This window comes from Pomacea canaliculata, linkage group LG5 (assembly GCF_003073045.1).
Source record: "Pomacea canaliculata isolate SZHN2017 linkage group LG5, ASM307304v1, whole genome shotgun sequence".
NCBI lineage: Eukaryota > Metazoa > Mollusca > Gastropoda > Architaenioglossa > Ampullariidae > Pomacea > Pomacea canaliculata.
In genome coordinates, this window is record NC_037594.1 from 21287948 (window position 1) to 21314550 (window position 26603).

Here is a 26603-nt window from a genome sequence, read left to right on the forward strand (position 1 = left end):
CACTGATACTTTCATCCAAGTCTGCAGCCACCCGCATTAGCTAGCGAAAAGCTTGGAACCTGCTGCTGAGGACACTTCAGGTAACACTACGACATCAAGCCCATCCTCCCAGTCACGTGACCATCAGCATCAGTCACTGCAACATCGATCTTCCCATCCAATCATTCTTCTCTTCTCAGACAACAACACCGTGACGCCGTCGTGAAGACGTTGAAGCCATAAAATTTATTCTTACAACAATAAATAAGCCATTTCATCGAAAAATGCAAAATATGTGAAATCTTGCACAGGTCTGAGTCTCAAGCACACACACCCACGCTGCCCCTTCACACATCCACACTCTGTCAGTCTCAGCAGGCGAACAATGTCAGCTATTTAGCTTCAAACAGCCGTGCACTCATCTTTTCTTCTTTTTTTTTTTTTTACAGGAATGAAGTGGGGAGGGGGAGCAGCATCTAGCCTCATCACCCAGCAATCTCTCGTAGCATGCACATACCCAGCCACCGGCAACAAAGGAGACGGGGTATGATATGATGCTGCAGGCACGCCACACACAGTCCTCGCGTGCTCACAAGTGACAAAGAACATCATTTAGAAGGCAGGTCGACAAACGAGAAGACTGTTTTTTTTAACCATAAAAAACCCCCAGAATAGTCGGCATCTCCATGGCAACTAGGCAGTCGATATTCGCTGTTATCTCTCTCTCCCTCTCTCACACAGGTACAGAAGAGGGAAGGAGATGGAAGTGTGTTTCGCTAAGTCACTGATGTCACGGGGTCAAGCTGTATGTAATGTCTTCTAACCAGACTTGTAAAATTTCTAATTTCTATCCACATCGTGAGATTCTCGTCACACCTTGCTATCTACCCTAAACTCACACCTGCGGTTGCTCATTGGTGGCCGCCAATATGGTGTGGCACAAGCTACAACCCCTGATATATTCAATTATCTGGTCGTCACATGGTACAGCACCTCACTCCAGTCTAAAGCATGAGGATTCGTTTCCTAACATTGCCAAATAAATGAAAAATAAGAGATGACCCTTCCTTAGCTCAGTGACAGCACGAATAACAAAACACATATCAACAAAAACATCCCATACACCAAAGCAAGAAAATAAGTCTTCCTTATATGATAATCACGCTCCGTTACAGAACAAAAGGGAAAAAAGTAACAAAAGGGGCAGATAACCGTCTCCATGCGATTTTCTCCTTTTACCCCAGCGAAAAAACAAAACAACGCGTACTTGAAAAATAATTTTCTTTAAAAAAAAAAAAAATCCCCCACACACTTATCACAATGATCCTTAGAACAGGAATCTGAAAGGGAAAAACAAACAAAAAACCAGAGCATAATTAAAAGAAACATAATTATGTTTGAAAGGCTGAGCATTATCCTCGTGATAATTACACATCACCGTTCTGACTCAATGAATGTTCTTCCACCAAAAACAAGACATTTATGCACCTGTTCATCGGGTGGGATCACACCCAGTGTGTGGACAACAGTCAAAAGTGTTCCTGGTACACAAGACACTTGAAACTATCGTGAAGGTTCAGGACTTTGTCGACTGTCAGTGCGAAATCATCAACGTCTGTTTATAACCTATTCAATGTCTATAAACTGTACATCATCTTCTGCGTTTACGACTATCGTAGTTTGTTTAAAATGTTCACCAGGTAGGTCACAGGTGAACACGATGTTATCTTCAATACCATTCTTTCCAGCTTGGCCCTATGAATATAAAACTCAGTAACAATTTCTGTAAACCGCGTACGTACGAAGTCAATCAAAGTAGCTGCTGCTTTTTATTCAGATCATGACATCCATGGAGTTCGTACCGGCTGAGCATGCGCTCTCACGTCCGGCTCCTTAGGTAACATTTGTCTACAGGCTGCATTTCCTGGCACTGGAGACCCTGCCCTGCAGAGCTCCATTGCCATATTGTTTCCTTTTCGTCGTCGTCATGACGAAATCACGAGAAAGGACGAGAAAAATCTCGACCATGATGAGTCTTTTCCCATGATGCTGAGTGAAACCCACACACGCACACCACGCGGTCAGATTCCTTGTCCTTTCAGCACCAGGGTCATCGGCTCGACGATGATCAAAGGTGTAAAACGCTCTGAGTCGTGCCCCTTGAATGGGGCAGTAAAGCCGCCTACACAACGGTCGCATGGTCTGCCTTAGAGGAGTGCCCCCATCTGACTACCGAGGGGTGTTGCGGCTGTCTGTGCACGTTGACGTCACACACCTTCTCGTACACTCGCCCTTCCTTGTCCACGGAAATGTTCACGTCCCGGCACACGGGTTTCCCGCCTCCCAGCCTCAGCCCCACGTTCAAGCCCATCCCCACCTCCAGTCCTTTGCCGCCTGCTACTGTGGGCCCCCCGCTGTGGGGCTTAACTCCGGCCCCGACAGGTCCACCGTGAGCCCCACCGTGAGGCTTGCTGGCGAACAGAGAGTACGACTTGCCGACGTCCGACTTGGCGCTGACGTCACTGAAATGATCTGTGACGTAGAGCTGCGCTTTGGTCAGACTCCGCTCGCGGCGGATCTGGATGAGGCGCCGATGACGTTGATTGTCAGTTCTAAGCATGCGCACTGCCAGAAGCACGAGGAGCACCAGAATGAAGCCACCGGCAATGGGAACGGCGATGACCGCGGCCTTGAACCACAAGTCCCTCTCTGCATCCTGCTCCTCCGGGTTCCTCGAGTAGATGATGCCCTTCTCACTGCTCGAGCCGCCTGAAAAAAAGAGCACGCATACCATTAATTTTTGATAGCCTGTTATGGTAATGAGTCACCCCTCTTTACATCATCATCATCATCATCATCATCATCATCGTCATCATCATCATCATGTGTAATACGACGTATCCCTGATATTAGATACGACTCATGTATTTTATTGCAGTGCTATCCCAGGTGCTTAGCCACCTTTGTTTCTATTCCTATTTCAGGGAATTACAAAATATTGAGCTCACTTCTTAGTAGTGATTCGGTCTAACACATTTTAAAGTTTTCTTTACGTGTAGCTGGTTTTTAAAATGAGTTCTCCTTGACTTTTTAAAGTCACCTTGCTGTGTCCTAAAAATCCGAGCTTAATGGTATTCAAGACAAATCCGAAAGTAAAGCGATATGTGGGGCAATTATAAGTATTCTATGGTATATCACCAGGAGAATGTAAGTAGGACTTAATAATAATAAAGTAATGCCAAGTATTAAACCACAACAGGTCATGCAATCGGCCCCAGCTAGAGGCCTTTCCGGTCGCGACTGCGCAGAACGCCGGGTCACGATCCGTCTCGTCGGCTGCCGGGGGACTCCACTGACACAACGGATTTCTCACTTGCTCGCACACGCCAGTCTCGAACCCCGGAACGGATTTATGCGACCTTCGAGTGCACAATCCTCGTGTGGAGGCGAAGGTCGGATCTTAAAGAGCAAGCCGTGAAAAGAGAGCAGGATCCCACGAACCTCTTCATGCTGCTGGAGAGACAGTTGGGAGTTTAGGAGTTTGTCAACAGCTGTCACGGGACTGCCCATTGCTCTGTGACTAGGGCAGGATTGGTACAACTGTGACCGTTGACCGGATGGAGCGCCATCTGCCTGCGCAGGCAGCCTGATGGGATGTGAGGGGGATGTAGACAAGAACAGGGACGACGCCAGAAAGGCTCAGAATCTTGCGTGTCAGTGGATAGATAGGCATGTCAGACACAACAAACTCCTTAGGTATGTTGTCAGGTATGTACGCACTACGGATAGGCTCTCCAGGTACTGAAGTATACTCTCTCTCCCCTCGCAAAGAAAAAAAACCTACTCCAGGTGTCAGTCAAAAACAAATCCAGAAACACGACACAACATGCAAAATGAAAGCACATGTATACCTAGGCCCGTATGTTCTTTCGATACATAAGAAAAGCTCCAGGTTACAAGGTGCGGCAAAATGCAGACCACACTGTCATCAACTGCACCTGAAAGTGTCTACAAGACATCAGGCAGCGGCCCTTCATTATTATCGTGTCGTGTTCTTGACATCATCTGACGGCACCGTATCACGGGGCAGGAACGTCAGCACGAAGCTTCAGGTCTCAGTGACTCCAGACGGATCACTGAGCAGACAACACCCTCGTTACTTCTCATAAAATCTTCACAGACGTCTCGGTGACACCGTCTCGCCATGCCCAGCCGTAGAAACAGTCATTCCTGTGCAGTGATTCACAGAACTCACTCGCACGACCTCAGACGAGCGTGCGTTCTTGTCTGCCTCCCAGTCATCCACATCAAACATCAACTGGGAGCAGCACTCGCCCAGTCAAACACCGACACTTTATAGCGGGACCAGCTACACAAGACCGTGGACTACAAGACGGCAACGAGCACTCGCCACAAGCGGTCCCACGTAACGACGCCATATTTCATAGCTGCAACGAGGTTGCTGTGGAGTACGGCGTCCGTTGCCAGGCAACGCCGGGTCTTTCAACCTCCCTTGCCCGCAGAAACCTTAATTCCGATGCGTTTTACTGCAGCTTCAAGGTCTTGGGAGAGAGAGAGAGACAAAAAGAAACTGGAACATTTTATTGACAAGACCATTCCAGGAATTGTCAAGGTGAGTTGGAAATAACCTGTCCCGCACTCACCCATCCACCTATTCACCCATGCCTCTCCCATCCCTCTCCTACATAAATATTTGCATGCACAAGCTATGTCCACTCTCCTATACCGACATGATTCAAAACACACTGGCCATGGATATCATCATCACCTGCTTTTTTGCATAAAAGTACTTGAGCAAGATATTGTTCTTTGTTGTGTACGGTGACATGCTCGAAATTCGTCCTCTGTAGGACTTACACAGAAAGGACATTTGCTTGTAATCTCCATCCTAACCTGCATATGAAGCTTTATTTACCTATTTATACCACTCACTCCTAGACGGAAGCATATTAAGGCATCCTTGAAGTCTGTTACTTTTACATAATGGAATTACAGCTCTGGCATGAGAGTGGATTTTATGAGATGGGCATAACTGAAACGTCCGCTGTGCCTCGTGTTCGCAAACTGTTTCCTGGGCGACATCTATCACTAGAGACACACGAAGGTAGAATGAAATATATTTATGAGTGGGGATGCATCGTAAGCCATCTTTAAATCCACAAAGCACGCATACAGTTTAGAGGGTTTACTGCGTCCTTCTGGATAATGGCATAGGGTGAAAATATATTGCCAGTTGTTGACTGGATATTCTTTACTAAACCCTGCTTGTACGTCTGGTATAATCTTGTTTTCGTCTAGTCAATCATACAATCTAATGTTAAGGATTGATGTGTAGCATTTATCAATCACACTCACTATACAGACACCGTGAGTGCAGGACGTAGTGGACGTAACAGACGGATAGCAGATGACAAGAAAAAGAGAGAGCCAAGAGCATGTGTGTGTGTGCACGCGCGAACGTGCTCTGTGTGTACCAGAGCTCCACATTTAATCTGCAGCACTCGTTTGACATTTTCAACTCTCGTTTCAAACATACTCCATGGAGCGCTAGACCACATCCCATCCCTCAACCCCATCCTGTCCTGCACGGCTTGCTGTGGTCTAACTTGCACACGAGCCATTCCCCAAGGCCCCTAAATTATATCTGAGGCCACCACCAGCAGGATCCACCATCCTGTCATCCGCTAAAAATCTGTACTCAACACTACTTAAATGCTAATGTTTCGCGCTTTTCGAGGTTTTGTTTTTTGCCTTCTTCATTTGTCCTCTGCACTTCACGGGTCTATTTTTACAATATCCGCACTACACACCAGGCATAATGGAAGAAGTGCGGAGGTGCGAAGTAAATGCAAATCAAGATGGCTGAATGCTCGTGCTTAAAAAGTAAAGCATCAGCAGCAGTTTTGAAAGCTAGGACAACCAACTGTTGTTGTTCCTACGATGTTAAGCCAGGACTAACCGTTAGTCCAAACAAACTCTGTGAACTGATGATCTCAAGGCGCGATCTGCTTGCATCTTTTACAATTAAATTTAGTGCAGCTATAAAATAAAACTGGATTAAAAATATATTCCTACTGAGGAAAGAGACGGTTGGGTCAGCAACGATTGATGGAAATACAAACGAGTTTTATGTGCGGACTCCGAGCGGCGCCGAGCATGATGTAATAATGCCTCCAGTTGTCGACACCCGCTGCCCTCTCCGCTTCCAGTGCCGCCAGGGTCAAGGGGTCAGTGCCAGATGACCCCGGCGTCTAGCCCAGATCGGATGCAGTCGGTAGCTGATAGAACCTGCTTCGGAGGCAATCGCTTAATGTCACCTGAAAACTTAACATGTCGGACCACTTTGTGGACAGCTCGCGTGTGTTTAGTGTCGGCACCACAGTCCTTTCCCCTACCCCTGAGACAACCCTTTTTTTGTTATTTTTCACTCTGCTCACGGCTACTGAATAAAAATAGCATCAATTACAAAGAAATAATCAAAATCAAAATTCTTTTTACAAAGTTCTACGTAAACCATTGTACACCATTTCTGTTGTCTTTTTTCGAACTAGATCGCAAAGTAGAAAAAAAAAACCCTAGGGCAATCATCTGTTTTGAACTAACGTCTGGTGTAATCTAATCCGTTTGGAGACCTACTTTTTGCAAACACACACACGTACCCTACCAACTGCCTGATTATCGAAGAAAACAGGGGACGTGGTTCAACAATCGTTTTATTTCTCTCCCACTTTACGAGTCGATCCCTTGCACTCCAGCGGCGGCTGTAGGGGCTGGCGGCCAACTGGCGGGTACACAGAAAGATAGAAAAGGGCGCTAATCCACAGCTTTTGCGACCATCGGCTTGAGTCGAACCCCAAATCATTTGTTGCCACTCTGGCTGGCCAGTCGACGCGATAACCTCAGGGAAGGGGGAAAAAAATCCTCCGTCGATACAAACGGCGCTGACTGACAACCGCAGCCATTGCCGCGTCGCCCTGTGTGACTGAGAGTGGTCTCCCTTCCGCTGCACCAGGCTCCAGTCTGCTCCGTCACTGACGATGATTAGTTATTGATAAGGCTGTCGCCAGGCCTGTCACGAATTTCTTTTCGAAATTTCAAGGCAATGAAGTGAACGGCGACGAAACACACAAAAACTCGTTTGTACCAACATGATATTTAAAAAAAAAATTCTAACGGAAGGGGAAGAGAGTGATTCCCACATCAGCTACGATCATAAGCAAAGGCTGATGAACAGCAAGGGAATGTTCCCTCAACTACGACCATGAGTGGGGTTAATGGGCAGCAAGGGCATGTTCCCTCAGCGGCCGCCTTAACAAGTTTAGAGACATGGTGTCTACAGATTGTCAAACAGACCCGAACTTTCGCAAACAGTCTTGCACACGTCATCAGCGTGGAATCTTGCCATCAGATTCCTTCGGCCCTGCAACCTGCTGGGAAAATTCGACAGAAAACACAACAGTAGGCTCGCGCACTCTGCTGTGAAAATATCACATTTAGTTACCCGCAAACGGTCACCTTTTTTTAACAGCTTTGACATCCACAACAGTTCTGCCTCGGTCTGACTTCAGTCAGCTGGAGGACATTTCACGGAGAACCCGTCGAGTCTCTAAACAAAGTCCCAGACTGTGAAATGTTTCGTGGACATCCTTGCTAAACGTGACACGATCAACCTGGGTGCACTTAAAGCTAGATGATGGAGTGGGTTGTTTATCAATGAACACAAGAGCCCTGATATATGCAGCCATCAATAGTTTCAAGCTCTGCCTAAAGCTAAGCACTGATCAAACACAGCAGACGATGACCGCGGCTGGTAGATAAAGTTAGACACTCTGCCAGTCATATGTTGTCTACAAGCAAACCCGAGTTTTTATCTCCGCAGGAAGTAAGTACACACCAGGCTGGCATGCACGAGACTTTCGCGAGACTTGTACGAGGATGAACTCACAACCAGCTGACAGCGTGAACGGCCGAGAGAAGCGGGTCCTGGGGCCGGCTGCATAATCACTTTGTCTGGATCTCAACATCGAGCTTACTAAACCGTTAGTATTCCATAAGTATTCCTGTTAGGGCGATTAGTAACTCTGTCCGTGGCTTCGCACTGTTTAAACACTTGACAGGAAGTACGTACACCCTACGCTGTAAATGGACCATCGGTAACAACGAACGATACCATATATTTGCAAGCCCTAAAACCATAAGGGACAGCGGTCTGTTCGGACATTACTATTGATTTTGTGTGTAAAATGTTTTCTTTAAAAAATTATAACTACTTCACATCACTGAAGTACTCTTTATTCTTTAAGAACTGTGGTAAAACCCAAAAGGGAAGTGAGAGACAGAGAGGAGTAAAACTGAAACAGGTAAGGAGACACGATAAACTGCGGTTAAACAATATCAAATTCATTGTTCCAAGCGAACGATAACCTTTACAAGAAATTACAATGACTACAGCAACAAATGTCGTCAGATCCCAGTGGTGCTCCATGCCTCTCATCAAAACTTTTTGTTCGCCACCCCACCCTCCACTCTACCCGCCCCCACCAGTCTGCTTCCGGTTTTCTCTTGCGGTTGTTGGTGGTAAATAGACTGCCCACAGCACTGGCATCTCAAGTATTTACAGTTATGGCTCAATGCGTGACGGCGTGCTTGTCCCCCTCCCCACCGGCACGAAGCAGTTGTAGCCGTTGAGCCCCCGTCGACCGCTCGGCGGAGTCACGCCCTCCGAACAAGGGGAACAACCGGCTTGTGCAAACCGGTGTTTCGGTAGACTGCTAATATTGTCATTCTCCCCTTTCTCCTCTTCTGCAGTCGTCTGGAGTGGTTGAAAAGTCGTTGACCTTTCATGACAGGTAAGCAGGGTTAGAATCCTAACAAAATCTCCCCCGTGAACCCCACACCGGTCGAAATATAAGCCAGAAAAAAAATGTACACACATGATCATCATGCGCACACAAGAACATGATCAAAAGCACTCAATCTTCTGCTTCAAACTTTTCCTATGATTCCATCTTTTTTCAACATGAAGGCGATCTTTTTATCTGGGGTGGCCATTTGCTCTACAACCACACCCTGTGAAGCTACCTTAATGTCCTGACTGACGGTGTCTTCAGCAGTTTTAGTTTTCAAATATTTTTACCAGAGTTATGTAAAAATGAAAAGTTTTATGAGCCGACACAAAGCAGCATGTAAACTTTGAAAAAAGTGCAGCCCACAGCTGTGTTCCCTCGCACTAGTCTGTACCCACAATCCTACCCCGAGGACATCGCAAATATCCGCAACCTTTCATGAGGCTCTACCGCAAAGTCCGCTCCGCACCTCGTAAACACGACAGCGAGTCGGAGCTCACTGAGGAAGAGGCGGGAAAAGGGTGGGAAGAGGGTGCAGACGAAACAGGAAAAGCAGCTGCACTAATTTTTTTTATTATCTTTCACCACCCACCCCGGCCAGGTTTGTCTACCCTCATATGCTCGCGGCGGCCTCGCTGACATGTACCCGGGGGCCGACCAAAGTCCCGTAAGTCTTAAAGTCGATTGGGAGGCTCGTAAGGCAAACAAAGCACGCGGGAGTGTTTGTACAGGACTCTCTTTTGGGAATCGATCCTGTCGGGTTGCCAGCAGATTAACCCCTCAAACCCCTACCTGAGCAAGCCGGGTGGCAGGTAAGACCAGCCGCCACAGGTCGCGATAGCCTGCTGCTACATCTGCGAACATGGACGTAGGTGTGATTGTTCCGGTGACAATAAAGCTGCTGGTGTAGTAAGAACATTGTTTAACAAATAAACTTATCTGGCGATTTCGACTGGGAAACGATCAGAATGATCAGAACCGTTAGTCTCGCAGAAAGCAGTACACGTGGTGCTGTCCAAAAAGTAAAATTCTGTCCCCAGCACTTCATGCAGCTCCAGGAGTGTTAATAACAATATTGTTAAACTGTCCCTGGTTTAAGAAAAAAAAAAAAAATCCCCGAAAGGAAGTTAAAAAAAAAAAAAACCCACTTTTAGTTAGATCTTCTCTCCACCGACAGAGTTTTAGGGGTTGGTGGGTGGAAAGGTTCGCGTGCCCTCCAATGCAATCAATACAGAACACGGATGGGGAATGAAGTGCAGAGGTCGAAGAGTATATTTAAAAAAAAAAAAAAAGAAGATGGTTGGGTATCACAGACTGCTCGGGTTGTTCCATCCGCGAGCCGAGTATCTGCTTAACAAGGCAGACGAGAAAAGCAGGCAGGCGACATTAAGAGGAGGGCCCTCGCACGGTCGGGGGGAGTCGTGAGGCGCTGTGGTGGGGGCAGGACGATCAGACAAGAACAGTTCCGCGAGCAAGCGTCCTGATCCCACCCTGCAAGTGTGAAATATAGCGATCCTCCCTCCCATACATCAACAACTCCAGTTCCATTCAGTCCAGCATTGCCATGCTAAGATGTTCAGACTCAAAATACGAGTGTCAAAGGTCGTGCATGTAATACGACTTCTTCCTCCCCACCCACCACTTCTTTTCTTTTTACTCGCGTGATTGCTTATTCACACACACAGGCACGCGCGCGAACTCACAGCTGCACGCACTTCTCAGGAGAAGTACTGTTACTCTGTGGAGGCCTGAATACAAACTGAAGTGTCCGACTGTGGGAGGGAGGGGGAGGTAGAGGTTGTGGGATGGGGGGAGAAACAATCAACAGCCGCTGAGTGCGAGAAAGCCACAGCTGCAGACCCTTGCACGCGCCACGTTGCCTCTTTTCATCGACAAGTTGGTGAGGATGCGGGGGTGGGGAAGGCTGCTGAGGAGGAAAGGGACTTGTACACAAATGATACGCCCTATACTCCTCCTTATGCTAGGTTCTTCTGTGGGTGCATTTTGAGAAATAAAGAACGAATGAAAGAAAAGAACAATTGAAAGTACATCTCTCTCGCTTTCTCTCTCTCTCAGCTTGTTGCGGATGCCACCAGGTTCTCCGCCAATCAATTTGTCAACAATTAACGGGTTCACTTCAAAGTTATCTCCCTGAACTTGCCTAATCCACCGACCCTGGCCTCTTCCGCCTGTTCTACGCCGGCACAAAAGCAAACACAGTTATCTGTTCTTGCCCGGTGTAATCACCGGCCCTGAGTAATGTAACCTCACAGGCAGTGACGGCGATAAGGTAGGGCTGGTTGCGGCGCTGCCTGCTCTGTATTTTCCAGCCATAAATATCGCAACTCTTCCAACCTCAGTCCCACCGGAGGGGGGAAGAGAGTGAAGAAAGAAAAAAATAAAACTTACGGGAAATCTGTCACGAAACGAACTCATTTCCTGAACTTCCGCCTGCGGACGCTTATGACGGAACTGAAGCCTGGACCCGGATGGAGTTATTCCACTCACCCACTACGCCACCTTCTTATCATTTTTTTTTTCTATTTTTATGACTTTTTCTGTCTCATTTAAATTTCATATTTAAAATTTACAACAGTTTACATTTTTGTTTAATTTTTTTCCACCCTACAAAAAATGGCGTAAGGTTTTCGCTGCACTCCTTTACATTTTCAGATGGACATTTTCAACATTCACTCGTGACAAGATGTAACAGTTATCTGCGATTATGTCGAAGCTTTCAATAGTGTTCATCATGGTAGTCATCAAGAGTAACCTCAAAGACACGGACTTTCATTCTGTTTTGCACAAACAGCATACGTGAGGTGGATGGGCGGAGGAGAGGAACGTTTCTAAAACTCAGCAGATTTCAACGAGATATGACGAGATTACACACGCCACACTGACAACATACTGCATGCTTCTCTAACATAACAACCCCACCCCCCGATATTTGTTACATATATAATATATTCCTCACCTTTCTGCGCGCTTCCGTTGGCTTTGGGCGCCATGACTATGTTAGTGAGGTCCAGATTTTCAATGTAGTTGCACATGTCCTCCTCGCAACAAATGAGCAGCGGGAACTTAGCCCCTCCTCCGGCCTGAGCAGGGGTCCCCCCTTTCACCACCTCCTCCTTGTGCCGCTCGTGGCGGGCGGCCTCACCCCCGTCCACTGCACCGCGCCCCCCACACATCCCGCGATGCTCCAAGGGCACAGAATCCAGACAGCCGTGGGTGGCGCGAGTCTTGTCCCCTTGCACCTCCACGGCCGTGAAGCACTGACCAGCAGCGGACTTGCACATGTAGCCAGTGGACACGCAGCCGGACTCGTTGCAGTAGCAGCGCAGTTCACCTGCAACACACAAGCAGGCAGTTATTTTACCTGCATCATCCTCCACCATCTCTTAACAGGTATTCAAAAGAAAAAAAAATAGCGTGCGAGGGAGAACTTTGCTAATCTTATACTAGGAACAACCCAGAAAAATAAACAAAAAGAAAACGTATTTGACATCAATATCTACAGTTTTTTTGAAAGGTATCAAAGTACAAGGCAAAATTCCATCCAATACTATTAATGTGAGGGACAAGAAGATCCCCCATCAAAAAAACAACTTACTAATTCGCAGAAAATGTCAATTGATAATTGTCATAACGATACTTAGCTACCTATGTTTTTAATAACGATTCAAACAAGGCCCTTAAAATACTTTTGTCAACTGATTCACGTGAATAAGGGTTTATATGAGCACCAAAGCAACAAACAATCCAAAAAGACATGAAAATAATGGACCAAATAAGAGCACGGGGAACATACTGGTTTAATTGTCAAACTGGTCAAATTTTTTATTTTTTCCTGACGATATTTTAGCACCTAATGCATGCTTAGTATACGTTTGTGAAGAATGAGCCACTGTCAATAGTTGTCCACCGACTGTTACTTGACAAATAGTGAACTAAAAGTATGGCTGGCACTAAATAAAAAAAATGTTTTAGAGGTATGTTTACAACAATTTCAAGCAGAGTAATCGGATCGTAGGAACAGAACTGGAGTCACTCCGTATCGCCCTTTCAGCCTAGAAAAACTGAATCACAAACCTCCCTTCATCTGGATCTGGTTCTCCCAGCTCACCCTCGCTCGACCTAACATGCCTGGCTGACCTCCTGGAGGTGCTCGCAAGCAGATTGCGTGCCAGTGTGCTATCGCGGCACCTTGTCCCGTCCCACTCGGTGTAATTCGAAACAGTTTATCTGCCTCTCTGTCAATCCATCTCGCTTGGCTATGTTCTCGGAGGGGGGAAAATGGGTGAGTACCAATCACCTGCTAACACTGCAGCACATCAACAAAGCCAGGGAGTGTGGCTGGTAATGGGCAGGAAATTATTGGCTTAAACATGATTCATTCGACCTGGAGTAGTTTTTACACTGACTGGACCAGTCCTAGTATAGTCGGATATGTTAAAATAATCTGGCCCAGTGCGAACATGTAACATTGTAGTGCATCAACCCTAATACCAGTGTTCTTAAAAAAAAAAAGGCGTGGTCGAAAACAATGTTGTGAATAAAGTAAGTCTGGTGTAAGAAGTTTACGTCTCTCAAGATACCTCGGCCTTGTTCCGAGAAGATCAAATCTTTGATTCCCTTCCAGCCCGTCTGTTAGCAGATTCCAGCCATCGAGCCTTTGAAATCCATGACAGCTCGTTGGTAGGGACCCCCCTTTATCAGCATCTCCTGAGAAACCAAAAATGCAACCAAAGGGAGCGCACTCCAGCCGCACAGGTTTACGCCCTTGAGAGTCTAATTCGCTTATTCCGGCTCTGGCCTCGGCAAGGAGAGAGCACTTGATTGAAAACCGTCTTTGTTTGTTCCTCTTCCTGTGTGTATTTGCCACTGTCGTATACCCCCGCAAGCCGTTTGCAGATTGCAGCTACTCACTGCTGACTCCCCCTCTCCAGACAAACGCCTTAGTGACCGAGGTATTGTGGGATTTGTGTGAGAACATGGAAGCCAGAGGAAAGAAGTGCTGTTATTGTAAGAACCAAATACTCGCCTGTGCACACACGTGTCTGTTTATGTTTACTTGATCCTCTTCGTACCTCAGTGATACATAACCAATCCACTACTAGAGACCTTTATTTTTGTCTGTCAGCAGCAAGTTTAGTTGTTGTAGGTCAGTTTCTAGTCTTTTATTTCCTTTTCTACTGATGTGTATATAGCTAAACATAAAGTCTACACAAGCAGGTCATCCGCAGGGATGGAAGAAAAAGAGGAGTGGGCGATAGGGAGAGAAAAAAAATAGAGAACTGCCAGAGAACAAATCCACAGAATCAGAGTTAATATGGTCATCCACATCTAAGGACCGAGAGCCACCTGAGGGTCGTGGCCAGACTCTTTGCAGGGCTAGGCTAACCCTTTGCTAGGCTACTCTCGGGTGGTCCTATTGTTCACAACCAGAGGGGTAAGAAGCCTCAAGTGGAAGTTTTATTTACACTGCAACAAACAAACGCCGTGTCAACAGACTCTGCTTGGCGTTCAAGTCGAGAAGCGGTTATTAATTGTGAAAAGAACGCTTTTATAAGAAAATCCTCCCATTATTTTAAGTAAGGCTAAAGGTAAGAACAATTGCTGGTATAACAAACATTGAAATACATTATCGTCACGATAGCAGTGTCCCTAGGGGAGGTTGGGAAAGAGATGAAGGGAAAAAGGCGGATACTGAGTCTTCCTATCATCGGATAAGAATTTCGGTAATGAAAGGGAAGCAGGAGCCAACACCACCTCCACCACCACCACTGCTGACGCAAAGAAAATATTCGTTATCCTCCAACTACCGCAACCTCTCCAATAAAAGCGCCGAGGGGGTAACCGCGATGACCCGCCCTCCAACAACCCGGGGTAGCTTCCCAAATCTTAGAGTGGATGGGGATGTTTGGTCGCGCGGCCAGAAAAGAACTTGATGAACTGGCGGTTACATCATTCTCTTGGAAGCAGTTGAAAAGACTTGCCTGGCAAAGCAGCAACCGCTCCAGCAAGTTCACAGACGCCTGCTATCTACAAGTCCCTTTTAAAAACAAACAAGCAAACAAAGAAAAGGGGCAAATCGCAAGGTGGTTATGCTTTGTTTAACACCCTCTCCTCAGTACTGCAACCTCCCTCCCCCAAGCTTTCACTGCCCCATCCTGCCCATGGCGAATCGGGAGGTTGGTTTCCGATCACGGAGATGTCTCCCAGCCATGTCGGGTAGTCCCAGGACTGTTTTGTCTGGGTCTTGTCACGCTCCCTCGTCTGCTTACACTCAACCCTCCCCTGACTTCTTTCATGCTGGTTCTGTGCTTACCTACAGATTTTTATGCTGACCTATCTTATTTCAGGCTACACGGCTATCATTATTATTTAAGATGATACGGTCGGCGATATCTTCATGTAGGCTGTATGGCTAAGACTTCTATTACCTTCCAAAAAAAATGAAATTATATTCTTTCTTTTGTCTGTGTGTTCTAGACCGGCAATTGTGTTTCAGTAAACTTTGCGGGCATGATGACCGACATCCTCCTGAAACTTTAGTGCTGCCTCTGAAACTCGTTTCATCGGTTATGAACTTCTTCTCCTCACACAGTTTTCTCTCTCGCTTTCTGATCTCATGTCTGAATGACGGACGAAGGTGTGACGAGTAGTACAAACGTGTAGTTGAAATTTATTCCTATCATTACAAAAGACCAATTCGAATCAAAGTATATTTAATCATGTGTATGGTTCTAGACCTTTCCACAAAACACATCTTTCCAAAAGATCAGATACAAAGGTCACTACTCGCGATCATGAAGACAAAACTATCGCAAGCTGAACCTGTGATGACAGGATCGGATCCAGGCATCACTATTTTTTTTTTTTCAAATGTGCAGTTTATTTATTTTAGTGTTTATGTGAGTAACACATTCATTTTGTATGGATTTATTTTTTTAAATTTTGGCTCTTTTATGGCAAATTCGTTGTGTCAGCTCCAGGAGTAACCGTGTCTCTTCTGCTCACCCGCCATATCAGTTGCCGACTGTCGAGAGCTTGACACGGACATGCGCAGAGGGCTAGCTGTCATCGCCGCAGTCAGTGTGCTTATCACGATCGTCGTTGCCTGGCAAGTGCAGCAGCTGGCTACACTTGCTGGCGCCTTTGCGATAGATAACGAGGTCCATGCCCAACTCATTACGGCCACAGACGCAGACGATTAACAAAACTTTCTTTCAAATCACAAAGGCAACGGTCGCCACCCGACCCTCCTCGCCATGTAGTAGACACGTGGTGAACAGCAGTGACAGAGGTTGGGAGGTAGCGAATGATGGATGGAAGAGGAGGAGATATCACAGGCAGGAATTTGTTCTTAAGTTTATAAGAAATCGAAGTGTTGGCAGTATGTGATTTAGAGGGGCATTATTATATTTTTTTGTTTTTAATTTTTTTTTCACTCCCTCTGTGTGTGTGTGTCTTTTGATGTCTGCAACAGTGAGTAGAATTCACTCAGCACAACCACAGACAACATGAAGAGGTTATCACGACTCAGAAACCAGTGTGAAGTGCAGGAAACACATGCATAACCTCCCTTTGTCGCTCTCTGCACAGACTTCTGACAGAACTACTCGCTAGGGCTCACCCGGAGGGCCCTGGGGCCAAACCCTTGTTCTCTACTGTCGTCACCACAGATGGAGAGTTCCAGCCGCCTGCTGCAGCCCAGAGGCCCACCTTCACTGTCGGCAGTCGGCGACTCTTCTCTCCTCCCCATGGCTGTCAGGTGACGAGGCTTCGCCTCTCTCAAGAGCTCACTTCTCTCGGATTCCGGAGGCGAGGTGTTCTGCACTCAGTCGCTCGCTGGCTGAGAACGCAACGACCACTACAGTGCGGCAAGATCAAGGGAAACAAGAGAACAACAGACTGATGTGAGATTACGGGATTCCCCCTTGTCCTGGGAATATCGTGCACAGGTTGGGCGCAACTGCAAAAGGGTACCCCGAGTAGGAATGGAGGAATATCGTTGGAAGTCATGGTTTAAAGTCGTTAAACTTTGGTTGATTTTACGTAAGGTGTCTCAGGTTGCAGGCCTTGCTGAGATATCCCATTATTCCTCAGAGAGGAATCACTCAGAGGTCCAAATTAAACATTAATCAGGTTGTATGGCGATAATTTGAAAATCGCTGACGTGTAAATCACAGTTCTGACTTTGTTGCCAAAAAAAAAAAACCAAAAAAAAACTGTTCACGCAAACACTCTACATTGTACAAAAGCCAAAGACAAGCCTTCCCAAAAAAGCAATCATTTGTAGAGCCATATCCATAAGAACCTTCTTCCTTTAGTGTACTACAAACGAATTAACCGAAGTCCTTCAATAGTTCTCTTACTTTTCTCCCTCTTCACCTCCTCCCGCCACCTCTCTGTCCCTGTACGTGCATGGAGGTGCGCTCGTGTGTACGTGTGTGCAAGTATTGTACACAACCACACAAAGGACGAGGCGGCTGTGGGAGGGGTGGGTTGAGGGGTGAGGAGGGCTCTAATGAAGTCAAGCGAACTCAAAGCAAAGTTGGCGGAGTGAATACTTCACTTCAAAGACAGCGGCGCGCAATCTCCCGGCAACAGGACGAGGGGCCTCTTGGCAGGGGTTTACGGCTCCTTACAGGAGGACGTTTACGTCAGCAGAGGGGGCGCATTATCACAACTGCCATCTTCGCCGTCAGGAGGCGCTGGCGGGCCCCTGGCTCTGAGCGCCCTGTGAACGTGTGTGTGTGTGTGCACAGCGTGGCGGAGCGGACTCCAGGTCGGGAGTGTGTGTGTGTGCACGAGCACATCGCAACACAGCGGGGCGACTTGGTCGCTATACAACTCGCCAACGACAGTACAACAGCAACATGGCGGTCCGACCACCCACAGTACAGCTCGGCAGCCACCGAGCAACGTGAAATATTAAACAACATTGTGTACTTCGTGGTGATGACACGACTGAGGTCCAGGAAGGCAGTATACAATGATGATGTGCTGGAAGAAGAAAGTGAGGATTCAAAATAAGACTTTTTTGTAAAAGCAAAGCAGCTGATGGTGCGATGTTTGTGTGTGTGTGCGCGCGCTTGGGAAAGGGGTATGGGGTGCGGTTTGATATCAGCTCCGTGGGACACAATCTGCTAACTCATAAATCCTCGGGATGGGTGGCTTGGGTAGGATAGGGATGGTTGGCGGGGAGAGGGATGGCTGTCGGGAAGACTAAACGGTATACAACCACCTGAAAGCCGACAGTTATCTGTGGTCAGGTCCATAAACCCTAGGCTCACCGAGTCTACAACATGGAGTCGTTCAACCCATCGAACCAACGACCTTCGCCAGGAAGGCAAGCAGACGCACCTGAGATACCATCACGGGCCACTGGGTTTCCCCAGCCATCTAGGTGCTCGCGACTGTCACAAAAATATCCCGAACAATATGGAAAAAGACAGATAAGAACATGGTCCTTCCAACAGACTCAACAAACCATAAAAGACGATTAAACGACTGGGGATTATGTGTAATGCAAGTAGCCAGGCTTTGGGATTTAAACTTTTACTATTGTTGCAATGCAGTTGCGATGCATGGAAAAATGTCATTTTTTTCAGTCTTATTTTTTTACAACATGCTGGAATAAAATTGTCTCATAGTTCTGTATCCCAGAGGTTTCTTACAATGAGGAACAACATAATCTGTTCAGAATCACTGCACTGTAACCCACGTGGCATAGGCAGTCGTTAGCGAACAGCCACCTGCAACCTGAAGACTCAAGCTGGACAAAGTTCTTCAGACCTTTGACATCTACCTTTGTGGTAACCTTTACTTTGCCTACACCTCTACTGAATATTAGTACTTCCAACGTGTAGGTTATTCTTATTCCCATCATACTTCTAAATATTCTTTGCACACTATACTGACCTACAGGTGTCAGAAGCTCGCGTGAGCAAACATCCAAACACATCCATCTCATGTAGACTACATCCTTGAACTTGAGTATTTTAAACAATGTAATATTTTTCCACCTGTTGTAATGCGGGTAGAAGAGAGAGAAAGGGAGATGGGGAAGGAGACATTAAGCTACCATTCATCTTTTTTCATGCAGGCTATGTGTCGTGCGGACGGTTGTCAAGCTAATGGCCTGGAAGCTTGTGACGTGCCTCGCCGTGAGTCGCAGCTCAGGCCCCGCCGTGTAAAACCCGCTTCGATGGCTTTTATTGGGTGGTAAGCCCGTCTGAGTCTCATTTGTCGTATCGGAGTTGGCGACGCCGCAAAACTTTGCTGCTCTGTTTTTAAGTATAAGGCAAGGTAAGTGCGACCACGTACCTGTAGCCTGCTTTGACAAAAAAAAAAAAAAAAAATTGAGATGGGGGAACAGAATGAAAAGAGATATGAGCGGTGGTAGAGAAGTTGGGTTTAAAAAAAATGGAGGTGAGAGGATGGGATTGGAAGGGTGGGAGGCAGGGAGCGGGAAAGTAAAGATGTAACCTCTGACCTGTCGTGCATTTACTAACGAGATTACCGACAGCCGTGACGTCACGTGTAATAGCGTCTTAACATCTTTCAACTGACGAAGCGATGAAGCTGCGATGTTTGAAGACTCGCGATCTCGCGAAAGGAGTAATATTTTTCGTTCAGATTTTGGAATCAGAGATTAATTTAACACACTAATTTAAACTAATTTTGCACTGAGGTTCGCCTTTACAAATTCTAATTCTGTCTGGTATACCTAAGCACTTCGTCCAACCTGCATTATTATTATACTTATATTGTATCATCTAAAATACAGATTTACATCACTCTTTTCGTCCACTTTTGCGACAATAACACCTCAACCAGAAAATTCACAGATTAATTGAGGTGAGGAGTTTTAAGGTAGCAAGATCATGACATCATATACATTGGAATGCAGGAGCTTCACTACTGATTCTCTTTCTACTGGGTGATTATTATCTTGGCTATCACTTCGTTTTTACACATTATCATTGCAGTCTCTTTCTGAGCTATAGGCTCAAGGCAATCGACACAAGGGCAAGATTACATCTCTCCGGGGGGTGGATGTGTGTGGAGGAACTTCCCTTCAGCTCTTTGGGTAACTGCGAAAAACACCCCTCCCCTGTCGGCATTTGGCGGCTACACATTCAAATGTAAGGCAGTAAAAACAGTCGGTCAAATATTTGATATCTGTAAAAGGCAAGGTCAAAGAGTGTCTGTCAAGAGGAAGGGGAGCTAACCGACAACATTTTTCTCTTATTAATTATTCGTGTCGGAAGCGACGGGGAGGTGTATCGCATGCACAAGGCTCAGCTGGAGGGAGACATAGAGCTGTTCAGCAGACGCCAACATGGGAAGGATGAGAAAGAGAGAAAGAAATGTCTGCGGCGAGGGGTATTGGGGGTGGGAGGGACTCTGGTAGAGAAATGCATCGGAGACGGTCTGGCATTAATTAGTAATCAAGGCAACGAGCGTTGTGGATGTATCGCTTGCTCGACACCTGTCACAATCCGAGCGGCGCCCGAGCTGTCTAGTTCCTCTCTAGCAATGACGTCAAGATTCTCGACCAATCGGAACCGATGCTAGCACCTGACCTTGTTGTACCAGTGGCGCCACCGTTCGGTCCGAATTAGAGACTGGGCAGTGAGTTCTTTCCCCTGCTGTTGCTGCTGCTGCTGCAGTCCACGTGTTGTCGCTAACTTGTTAAATATCCCAACAGCTCTGGGATGGTGGCGCTGGTGTCGTTGCTGCAGTCAGTCGTGACTAATCAGGGGAATGTGCGCCATGACCAGATGGTGCCAGGTCTGTCCAGCTGCCATTTCACGTTCCATTATAGAGTGTATGTGTTTCTCTTATATCTGCGCAGTATCCTGCTCCAACTTTTCCTTCTTTATCATTATAACTGGGGTGAGAGATGAAGCTTGAGAATTATAAGGAGCTTCAACCCGCCTCTCTCTCAAAGAATTTTTGTGTGTTAATATTCAACATACTCTCTCTGTCTCACACATACAAGGCTAAATACTAACATAAAATACCGCAAGCACAGACATACGTTAACCTTGTCAAAGAGACTTCTTATGTTTAGAGGACAACTCGTCCAAGAAACAATGATGACAATCTTCCTCTCAATCTTCACCTTTGCCCGCTGATTGTTTCTAAATTACCCTCGCACACTATTTCCATAGCAACAATACCCTGGCGTTCGGCGGAGACGGTCGCTTTGCGTGTTCCTGCCAAGATGTTGGACACACGTTAAAAACAAAGTTCACACAACGACGGTGCCTTTGACGACAAAGCGACCTGTTGACCGAGATTCTCTGATTCAACACAAGCTCGAGGCTGGTGTGGCTTGGCGAAAGCACACAACCCTACATGTGCCCGGGACTTAGTGCCCCGGGGCTGGTCAAACAAGCGCGCCCCGTGTTTTGCGTCCTGTTCACTTGTTCAAGCTTACCTCGGCGGAGGGGAGTTGGGGAGTGAGAGGGCTAGTCAAACCTTGGGTCGCCACAGACTTGGCTTGCCTATCTCTGTCGTCAAACAGAATGTCGGCCTCTAAGTCAAACGAGTCCTTTTTTTTTTTCATTAAATGTTTTGTCATTAACAGGATGTCATCTTTTTTTCTTCCTATCCGACAAAGAGAATTATATTACAGGACCTGCTTCCCCTCAACCCGATCCCTACCTTATAAATTCCTTTTGTTTCTGTTAAATACATGTATGTATCTAGCCCTCCTGACAGTTTGACGATTTATTTAGTAATACTACATTCTCTTTCCGTCCAAATCGAATGCTTGGAGTACTTACCCTCCACCATTACTTTGTATAAAGACCATATCGTTCTTTTACCTTCTAATTGCGCCTTCTTTTTTCGTTGAATATTATATCTAGCCCTCGACCAGATTTATCATCCTTCACAAGGTTCACTGCATTCCATTTAATTCCCAAAGATTAAACGTATATGTTTAATCCAAACTGAATGCTTACAGCGCTTAGACCACAGCAGCCACCACTATCGTCACCCCAGTCGCCCTCCTCCACCTCATCAACATCCGCAGCTTCTTTTTTTCTCTTTCTTCTTCCCTCTCCCCAAACCTTTCATAACCTTCTATCTCTTGTGCAAACATAAGTTGGGCTGATGGCATCATTTGTCTCGAACAGATCATAAACGCTTGCCTCGGGTTCGCAGCCTTCTCGTTAAAGTCGCTAACTACAAGAACAAAGGCAGTGTGACTTGGGCACATGCACCAGTCTGCCCTGTGCAAGCAGGTGAACGCCACCAACAAGCTGTGGAAGCAGCTCTGCCCTTCTGGCAAAACAGGGGCATCGTGCCCCTAGTTCCTCTCCCCCTCGGCTCTCTCTCTCCAATCCACCCTCGCGCCTCGCCGAGTTTGGCGCACACAGGCCATTTCGCTCCATTTTGAACCGAAGGGTCAGAGAGCAACATGTCAAGCTAAGTAAGATAAATATCCGTTTAACGGGGTTTCGCAAACTCGCGGCTCCTCAACCGCTGCCTTGGCGCTCACGCGACCCCTGTTGCCCAGGAATTTCCAAAATAAAAAAAAAGAGAAACAGAAAAAGTCACTTTCTGAATCTGAAGAAGCATCAGTTAAAAACTGCAGAAAATTCTGATTTGGGGAACATCTTTTACAACAAAGAGGAACGATTTGTGATTCTTCTCCTCCACACACACTTCCCCTGACAGATCCCCCTCCCATCGAGGGGTTTGCTGTAGTCATCCGGTTAGTCGCCCTCCGAGTCCACGTCGGTGAGTGGAGTGTAGGGACTCGTTATTGACACTGACTAGACAGCGAGCAGGCTGCTCCGCCCTTTGACGACAAACTTGCTTGAAAGTGGAGCGCAGCACAGGGGGATCAAATGTCCTCCCAAAACTGTTTTGTCAACGACGCTGTACAGGGCCACCTTTCTTCTCCTCGCCCGCTCACTCTAACTTGTCTTCTTCATATTTCTTTTTCTGCAAATTTGACATGAAGGTGAGGTGTTTTCATAAGTCGGGACACTCCGAGTGTAATCCTTTCACAGTTGTGCACCGGTCGTTGCTAAACGCATCCCAACGACGTTCAAGTCCTCGCACTACGGTTTTATGTTCTCACTTCGTCTCGTTGACGTGCTAACTACGTCCAGTTAAAGTTCTGTAGTCTTGTTCTTTGACACTCCGGTCTTTGCGTCGGTGAATACACGTGATCATGGAATAAAAACAAAATAACCCCAAATGAAAACACTCCTCGAACAGTCTTGCAGCTATGAAAATCAGGACAGACCAGCTTTGATAGATAGCGACACTTATCGCTACTCCTCCCCTCGCACCCCGTCCTAGACCATTTCCATGGCCACCTTCACGGGGACATATACGCAAAGTACCCGATTTCGCTCACGAGGGAGCCATCAGCTGTCCAGCTGACCCAGCTGTGATCACCGTCTAGGGTCGTGACCTCAGACCTCCAGGCAGTGTGTGTGGTGCTTAGTATTCTTGCTAAAATCCTTTTGCACAGCCTTTGTCATTTCAAGTCTTTTAGCAAAATTTCTCACTCACACACACCAGTATCTTACGAATTATAAAAAAAACTATCTACAAATCTAATTATTTTGGGATACTGCCACATTTTGCATGATTTGCAAAACAACTATTTTTAGAGGAGGAAAGGAGTAACAGGTTTGCTTTTCCCTTCACATTAATTAGTTTTCACCCTCTTTGCCGGGAGCTGAGTGCGTTGGATCTCATCGCCTCAGAAAATCAGATGGAAAACAGAATTTGCAAATGACCTCAACCTGAATGAGAGACAGGATCCACGCTTTCTAAATCCTACACCATATATTCCCCCTCCACACCCCTAACGCAAGAGAAAAGTCTGGTGTGTGTGTGTTGGGGGGAGTAGTTGGGTGGGTGGGTCAGTGGGGTGAGGGGAAGGTTTTCCTTCTGCCGACAAAGAAGTGCACTCCACTAGACAGGACGACTGCCAGTGAGGTAAACTGTAGGACGTGATGTCTGGCCTTGAGTATAACCACGAGACTGATTACAAGACTTCCAGCCATTCAGGCCAAATGAACCGATTGAAGAGCTCTCTTGCTGCCTGAGAGGGAAGTTCGAGATTAGCATCGGTTCCTCCAAGCAAGGACAAAACGCGTCTGGTGTCTAGACACGCGACAGCTCTGGCATCCGACAGGCTCTGGTTGCTGGTCCAGAAAACAAGACAGAGTGACATTCCGTCTCCAACCCTAAGCTGGTGATAAAAGGGACAAGGTTTCTAACTGCTCGACAATATGAAGACCCAGGAACAAGAGACAGACAGACGACTGTCGTACAGTCACGATGCGAATATTTTATTTATAGTCGCGGCGTCCTTGCTACCTGTGCCCCGTGAACCGTCTACAAACGACTGATGTCCCAGAAAGAAGACGATTAACTTACTTTCATATAGAAGGACCACTTTGGACATTTAATGAAAGACATCTAAAGCTACACTATACCTACATCTTGTCAGACTGAGTAATGTATAGGTACATCAATGAGATCACCTGTTGTCTATTTTTAGAATGACCATCACTAAGACCCCCCAACATTTGTACAAGTGCTTGTTTTCAGCCTGTTCAGATAAGTAAGAAATTAAATGTTTTAGGTTCATCAGAAGTGACCAGATGGATCAAAAGGGATGGGTGATAGAACTTCCTGCGTTAGTAAAAGACAAGAATCGCATGAACACACACACGCACACACGCACGCGCACCAAATACCAGGTTAAAAGGACTATCGAGTGAAAGAACTGGGAACAGAAACGATAGCCTAGGGACAGTCGAGTAGAAGCTACAACAGCAACACAGCTTGGATCTGCTCCGTGGCCATGTTGTTTCTGTTAGCGGCTCATAGGTGGGACTTCACTGACAGCCGCCTGTTCGTAACCGAAGCCAGAAAATTTATCTGACCCTTGACCGCCGTGGCGGCGCCTGAACTATCAAGTGTGGAGTGGAGGCTGGCGGGGAGGAGGAAGCCAACTGGAAACGATCGCGGAAAAGAAGGGAGGGTGTCGGAGAAGCAGTCAAAGGTGAAGGCGGAGGTGATGGAGCCACCACCACCCCACCCCAACTCTCCTGTACACTTTCGTTAAGGCAGGGATGCTTCGGTACAAACGAAAAGGTCGAGGTTTGTGCTACACGTTCTTACTATTCTCCGCCTGATTCTTTCTTCTTTTCTTCCACTCCGTCTATTCTCTCACACACTGTTTCTTGACCGCGTAAGAAATGTGTCTCAATACAGTGTAATAATCTTTTTCCTAGAATGAAATAATTACTTAAATTCAATAAACTTTTAACAAATAACAAAGCATCCGCCATTTTTGTCATCCTTGATCGATATCTCCATGGCATCTAGAGTCTTCTACAATCCGGCATTCAAGACCAGCCAGTTAAAATGAACGACAATTTTTTCAGGCATCTGTAAAACAGAGACTCAATCACACCTGATTATTTGTCTTCCGCATTCTCAGCTCAGGGGCCAAGGTTTCGAAATCCCCCGGTGACTAACAGCACTTCTTTCCTACTTCCTCGCGCTCACTCTCTCCTCCCTCCCAGTCCCCCTCCTCCCACTTTTTTTTTTTTTTTTATCTCTGATGCAGTGATTTCGGATGCAGGCGGCTGTGAGAGAGTGCAGCAATGATTGATTTTCTTTAATTCCATCCATCTTGACTCTCAACAAGTCCAAGGATGAAGGCGGTCGGAAGGATGGGAGCAGACGACCTTCGTCAAGCATCCCGGTGGCGCCGCCTGCTGGTCAAAGGGGCCGTAACCATGCACGCGCCTGGCGCCTCCGGTCCCATTAGCTGTTAGCGGTGGGGAGACAGGCCGCGGGCAAGCGGTCAGCCAACTCCATCTGTCAGGCTGCAAAATTCGACCATTTCCCCCCATACCCCCCCCATCGTACCCTTCCCCCAAGCATCTGCGTTCCGTCTCGATACGTTCCCCCCCTGCGCGTGCAAGCCCGCACGTGCGAAGGAGAGGGGTTGGCGGGGCGCCACGGGGGGGGGGGGGTGGGGTGATAACCCCGGCTCCACGCCAGGCGGAAATACACTGATGCACCGTCTCTCGGCACTGAACCGGCCCAAGGGCAGACAACTGCGTCGATCCTACTCGACCCTCCGCATGGACATCCTTGTCACCCGTCGGTCCCTTTAGCAGGGTAGTTTATCTGGAATCAAAGTGCGGAAGGATGTGACAGTCCTGCTGTTACTACACAACTGACAACGGTGGATTCTCTGGTGCTAGGAAATCTGTCGTTGGTTGTCAAAATGGCGACTTTTCCTCCATACCATTGCTATTTCTGAAATGGTCGATTTTGTCATCAATGGCTTCGTGAGATGATGTTCCGACGTCTGTACGCCACCTCAAACCAGAATCGCAGGTTGTAGGGCTACGCAGGGGAGGCTACTGTAAGGCTGCTGATTACGGAGAAATGAGATCGGTCATGATAGTGTCTCAAAGTGTCATCCACTGTCATTCTGTCTTGTAAGCAGCGATACCTTATCAAATGAGAGTTTTTTAAAATTTGTGTAGTCTTGGTAAACAAGCCAAACAAATATTTTTGTCTTGGAGTCTCTAAGCACAAGTGTGTGTGTGTGTTTCACATACAATGGCAGCGGGGTGAAACCATCAGCTGGATTGTTGTCGCCGTCCTCTAACAGCTACTTTCACGTCTCCTACCTCGGCACAAACACAAACCCCACCCACCCACACAATTATCTTC

At 46.9% G+C, this 26603-nt stretch overlaps 1 protein-coding gene across 1 annotated transcript in view; it reads right to left on the bottom strand.

The window, feature by feature from the left end:
- Positions 1–202: 202 nt before the first annotated feature.
- The window catches only part of LOC112564167 (BMP and activin membrane-bound inhibitor homolog), a 45639-nt gene continuing 19238 nt past the window's right edge, over positions 203–26603 (bottom strand). Inside the window, exons 2-3 of the mRNA XM_025238803.1 lie at positions 11824–12198; positions 203–2748 (exon numbers count right to left, since the gene is read on the bottom strand). Coding sequence (XP_025094588.1) covers positions 2162–2748; positions 11824–12198 — 962 coding nt within the window. The 3' untranslated portion in view covers positions 203–2161. The remainder of the gene's footprint in view (positions 2749–11823; positions 12199–26603) is intronic.